General features: G+C 39.1%; 1 protein-coding gene across 1 annotated transcript; it reads left to right on the forward strand.

Annotated features, from left to right (window-relative positions):
• Window positions 1-3,501: 3,501 nt before the first annotated feature.
• Window positions 3,502-5,736, forward strand: LOC122075139 (cytokinin hydroxylase-like). The gene is made up of 3 exons (XM_042640051.1): window positions 3,502-3,727; window positions 3,805-4,034; window positions 4,990-5,736. The coding sequence occupies exons 1-3, from the start codon at window positions 3,502-3,504 to the stop codon at window positions 5,734-5,736; spliced, it is 1,203 nt and encodes a 400-aa protein (XP_042495985.1).
• The last annotated feature ends 649 nt before the right edge of the window (window positions 5,737-6,385 follow it).

Genomic DNA, 6,385 nt, shown 5'->3' on the forward strand with positions numbered 1-6,385 from the left:
TTATTCTTTTTTGAATTTACAATATCCTTGATGATTATATGAGACAAAACTTGTTAGTGGTTTAGCTAAAACCATGTTTTGAACCAATCAATTTGAAGAAAAAAAAATGTAATAGGTTACAAGTGAAAAGAAAGGGTAATCTAGGCATTTAAAAAGAGCAGGGGAGAAAGAGATGTAAAAATAAAAAAATAGGGGAGTTTCAGTAAAAAAGTAAAAAGTGGAGGAGTTTTAGTAAATATAGGCTAAGTGTAGGGGAGTGATAGTAAATTTTCCATAAAAATATGAGAAAAAAGAAGCGCACACCCTCTCTCTTGTCTTGATCGATGTTGGTCTTATGTGGATGATATTATTCTCTGTACTTTCATTGGTGAGATGTGCAAACTTCTCTACTCATACTAGTGTCATGGGAAATCCTCTACCCTTTTAAGTATTAACATGTAGAAACACACCGGTCACCCGCTTGCCACAAATTAATTGCATGCACCAATGGAAGGTTGGGATAACGCTAGGCATAGTTGTTATTTCAAGTGGGTGGGAGGCACATACATAGCTAACAACCCAATAGCATGCTCAGCCTTTTCCCATAGAAATTATATAGAATTGAAGATTCAAAGTCAACTTAAAGAATAAAGGAAAATAGCCTGGAGGAAGCAAATTATCCAATTTGACCACTATACATTGTTAACCTAGAAAATAGAGCAAACAGGATTTTTGAGTAATTATTGTTACTTGTTCAATAAGAAAGAAAAAAAAAAAAAAATTTTTGAAAAGTCATTTTATTCAAACCATTGTAGAGATCTAGATCTTTCGATGGTCACATCTTTGAAGTAATGACTTCTCAATTGCGAGATTTTTATGAGGAGAAGTGTTTTGTGAGGGGGAGCATGGCTCCTGCAAATGCATTGGACTCAATTGAAGCATCAATGCGAATGGCACCTAGAGCCTTTCCAACCCTTCTGGTGCGCATTTGATAGCTTGGAGTGACTTGCACGCTCCTCAAGGTCCTCTCAGTCATCGAACGTATTAGAGGGGTTGAAAAGTCAGAGAAGATTGACATTGGCATTTCCACCTTTAATGGGAAGTGGGATAGTCATTCTACCCCTATTTATGTCTGATGGAGGCACCACACTCCTTTTAAAAGTTTTTCTTCATTTTTATTTTATGCACTAATTATGGAATGGGATCCTTAGTAATTTTGCTACCCTTCCCTATATGACTTTTTTTTTTTTTTTTTTTTTTTTTTTGAACACAATTTTCTTCACCAGTAGTTGAATGAGGATAAAAATCGTCTGTTGTGCTAATCGTCTGTTGTTCCATGTTTTGCTAGGTGCAGAGTGCGACACGTGGATGGTGCATCACCAACGGTCAGGATTAAGAGGGTTGGTTGAGGTTACCAAAACCGGGTTTTTTTGTTGTGAACCAGACCGAGATTCCAACCCAACCCGTTTCCTCCTCTCTTCTTCTTCACTCTTCTTCTTCTTCTTCACCCTCTGTCTTCTTCTTCTTCTTCTTCTTCTTCTTCCTTCTGTTACCCAGAGCCTTTCCTTCCTCTATCTCACTCACTCTCCCTCCTCAATCCTCCCTTTCCACCTGGGCTGCATTTAAAAAAAGAAAAGAAAAAAGCATGGGATTTCTGGGCAGCGGATCTACCGCTTCTAGCCGTCGGCACCACGACCAGACCGAGATTCCAACCCAACCCGTTTCCTCCTCTCTTCTTCTTCACTCTTCTTCTTCTTCTTCTTCTTCACCCTCTGTCTTCTTCTTCTTCTTCTTCTTCTTCTTCTTCTTCTTCTAACTGTAGAAACGCAAAAGAGAACACCACGGAAAAATAGGAGAGAGAGAGAGAGAGAGAGAGAGAGAGAGAGAGAGAGACTGAAGAGGAGAAATGGTTTTGCTTTTGCGGAGGAAACTGGAAACCAAGAAATTCATCTTTCTTCTGCTACTCTGATTTCTTTCTGATAAATCCAGCGCTCTTAAGCTCTTAAGCTCCTTCATGTCCAGCGATTGGGCAGCGAGAGTACAGAGATCCATCGTGCGAGTAACCCACAACCCATAATCTTGGTACCGAGATCGCCGGACTGCAACAACGATCTCCTTCCTCTTGATTGAGAAATCTCTGTTTTTAGGGATTTTGAATTCAAACTTGGTTATGAGTTGTTTGTCAGAACTGGTTCCACTCCATACGGTTCGAGTCATCCATTGATCTAAACCGGATTTAGTAACAACAGACCAATCAAAACAATCTCAACCGCAGATTTAAAGGAGGACACGTGTCGTGTTCTGCAGCTAGCAAAACACATCAAAACAGGGATGGGGAAAAACAGACGATTTTTATCCGTTTTCTTGCCCATAGCATAGGTCCTTAACAGCTATTCGAAAAGCAACAAGGCAAAAAACACCTTTGGTACTTGAGTAATCAACTTAGTTCAATGGTTCCTAATAAGATAAGCAAAAAAAGGCTATTAAGTAGATCGTTTTCTATTGCTACAAGGGCTTCTCACCTTTACATGGCTTGGCTTTGCTATTGCTCCTATTTAGTGGCCGGTTGACTTTCAAAGTAATAATCCATCATACCTGAAAGCCTACAAACTAAAAGCTTTACCAGAAACAAGCAAGACGAGGTCTTATGATTCGTAGATAAGAATTTTTTATGGAATTGACTTATGAGCTTACTTACCCCTAACAAGCTTTATTTGAATTTTGTAGGGAGATGATATACAATAATAATTACCATTTTCATTTGACAAGAATTGATATAAATGGTGATTATACCTTATACGTATCATTTCCATTTGGTATGAATTGTGAAAATGAATTGATGATGAAAATGTTATAATTTTCTTAGCTTTGAACAGTGGGAAACCTAAGTGGAGGAAAAATGAAATTCGGCTTATGATTTTATGACTTTGACCTTAGACCTTTGATCTATTCACCGTCAATTTTTGACTAATGCAATCGCTAATCAACAATATTTTTGCTTTGATTCTATATTAAATTTCCCATTAATTCCAAAATTAGGGTTAAAAAAGATTTCCTAAGGTGGTAATACTAGTTTAGCATCTTTTGAGTCTTATTTTCTTGTCTGGAAAGAATAATAATCTTAATTAGTTTCTTCGCTCATGCGTCACAAACACAAAAAGCCAAAAGTAATCTAGTCAATGAGCACTTCTGTCAACCTAAAAGTAAGTGGGACCGACCCCAAACACCTGATTGGAAACGGGGAAAGTACAGAAAATAGGAAGAAAGCAATTATAATTATAAAGAATGGAAAAAGAGAAGAAAAAATAATTGCACGAGTGGAGACCCAAAGGTCTCTAAGTTGAATAACTTAAACTCGCTTCTTATGGTCAAAATCTGACATTCTTGAACCCCCTTTTCCTTCTATAAATACCCTTTTGCTCTCCTCCTCCCCCTTCAGAATCAAACAACTTTGAAGCTATTTCTAGAGAGAGAGAGAGAGAAATGGGGTTTTTTCAGTTTCTGCAAGTTTTGGGATTAGCCATGGCAGCCCTTTTGTGCTTCATATGTTGGGTTTCACCTATCCAAGCTTATAAAAGGCTCAGAAAGAATGGTTTTGAAGGTCCAAAACCAAATTTTCCTTTGGGGAACATTGAAGAGATGAGAAAAAAGGAGAAAACAGATTCTCTTTTTGATCAATCTATAGATGTAACCCATAACATCCATTCAAGTGTGTTTCCTTACTTTGCTAGGTGGAGAAAATTATATGGTAAGTTAAAGCTTCATAGATTATCTTTGTGTATAACTTGAAGAGAGCTTTGGATCAATCCATTTTTTTATTTGCAGGAAAAGTATTTGTGTATTGGCTTGGGACGGAGCCATTTCTATATGTTGCAGAGCCTGAATTTCTGAAGCAGATGTCATCAGTAGTGATGGCCAAGAACTGGGGAAAGCCTAAAGTGTTTAAATATGATAGAACGCCTATGTTTGGGAATGGACTAAACATGGTGGAAGGAGATGATTGGACTCACCATCGTAGCATCATTGCACCTGCATTGTCACCAGCCAACCTCAAGGTCTCTCTCTCTCTCTCTCTCTCTCTCATGTCATATTACATGAGAGGATGAAATTTCCATCCTCCGGGAGGTCATAGTATATTTCATGCAGTGAGACCTTTTCATTTACGTGGAATTTCTACTGTTTTAAATTTAGTCTGAATTGAACTCATCTTACAAGCTTGGTTTAGGCTGCTCCTACCTGATCCTCCAAACCAGATCTCTCTCTTGAGTACATTGGTCAAGATAATCTGTTGGTTGGCCGGGATAATTCTTTCTTAATTTCTTCCTTTGATCTATTCTTTTCTTATGATCTATTCTTTTCTTATTCTTAGATCTCGTTTGGTTGGTGGGAGAGGTTGAGGTGGAAATTTTAGGAATTGGACCCCACATGTCGTGGAATTTTGAGGCAAGAGTAATTTTTTCCATAAAGAATAATATTTTTCGGTGGATATTGAGTGAGAAACTTGCAACTTCCCCTCATCTTTTACTCGAAATTCTTTCAAATTTGGTGAGAGTTTGAAGAGAAGCAAGGTAAAGGGAAAAAAGAGGAGACAAGGAAACATTCCAACCTTTGAAAACCCTAAAAAAGTTGTTCATTATTGATTCCCATCTTAGAAAATCCCCGCCAATCAAACGTGGCAAGGACAATGATTTTATTCCCCTTAATCCAATTGATTACGTGTCTATATAATTGTAAAATATGTTACAACACTTTTGTGACCCAATTGAGTGACAATTATCTTTTCCCATTAAACAATCCTTTCATTGCTTTTCTTGCCACCTAACTTGTCATATTGATATGATGCAACGATGAACATTATTAGCAATATGCGTGTGGAAAATTATTAATAGCTCATATCTGATCAGCCCTTACAACGCGCATTTGATGACTGGGAGAGACACTGATCCCACAAATATATGGTTTTAATATACCCCACTGAATTGATTTTATCTACTTTTCTTGAACCCTCAGGTCATGGCAAGCTCAATGGTGGAATCTACCAATAAGATGTTAGACCAGTGGTCTACACTCATTGCCTCCGGCGAGCCCACCATCGACGTCGAGCGACACGTCATAAGTACGGCTGCAGAGATCATTGCAAAGACATCTTTTGGAATCAATGACGACAATGGTAGCTTAGTGTTTCAGAAGCTAAGAGACCTGCAAATCTCTCTCTTCAAGTTTAATCGCTTGGTTGGTGTTCCCTTCAGCAAGCTTATGCATCTTAAGAAGACCTCAGAGTCAAGAAAGCTAGGAAAGGAGATCGATAGTCTCCTTTTATCGATCATAGCTTCTAGGAAGAGAGATCATCATCATCCTCAACAAGACTTGCTAGGGCTTCTACTTGCAGACTCGGAGAACAATAACCAAGTTGATGGGCAACAGGGCAAGAAGAAGAAGAAGCTTACGGAGAGAGAGCTGGTGGACGAGTGCAAGACTTTCTTCTTTGCGGGTCATGAGACTACGGCTTTGGCCATCACATGGACATTACTACTCTTGGCCTTGCACCCTGAGTGGCAAGAATATCTGAGGGAAGAGATCAAAGAAGTTACTGGAGATGGTCCCCTTGATCCCATCATGCTTCCTCGACTAAAGAAGGTAATAACTTCTGCTCCACCCTGCCTTCATGTGGTTCCCACCACACATCGGGATCCACCATTCATGGGGTCTACGATCTACCAACAGCATGCTGCGGGAAGAGGCCAATGTTGGTCTTAGATCAGTTATTATTGGGTCATTCTTGCTGTTTATATAGTGCCTCTCCTCACGTGGTGACATCCCCATATGGGATTCCATTGTCAGAGATGTATAAGACCACAATTCAATTTAGTGGTGCATTAATTGCTCTGACTGAGGGTCTACTTAACACTTACTAGGCGGTGAGATCCCATGTGGAGAGTTGATCCCAGACTCATAGGGGTCTGACTGAAGCTAATCAGCACAAGTAGCTGACCCTTTTTACGGACAGATAATTAACTGACCAAATGCCTAACCTAAGAGATCCAATTAATTAAGAAAACAGATCAGCTGCTCGTACGAGTTAGCATCCAACACTTGTCCTTTTTGTTTCTAAATATATCCCTCTTTATCCTTGTAATGATAGAAAGTGGGAAAGGTGTTGGATGTTGACTTGTATGACCAGATAATCTTACGAGCAGACATCCTATCTCATTAACTAAGATTGTCGGTAATGGAGTATGACCTAAAATTAAGGAGGACTGATTAGGCTCGATCAAAACAGCCTAGGCCTGACAGGTTGACACTCCTAAGATAGGGCACGTTGCAAGGGTATTTTAGTAAATTTACTCCTTGTTCATTTATCAAATGACCCTTGCCAGGTAAAAAAATGTCCCCTAGATTGACCTCC

The sequence above is a fragment of the Macadamia integrifolia genome, chromosome 4 (genome assembly GCF_013358625.1).
Source record: "Macadamia integrifolia cultivar HAES 741 chromosome 4, SCU_Mint_v3, whole genome shotgun sequence".
Lineage (NCBI taxonomy): Eukaryota > Viridiplantae > Streptophyta > Magnoliopsida > Proteales > Proteaceae > Macadamia > Macadamia integrifolia.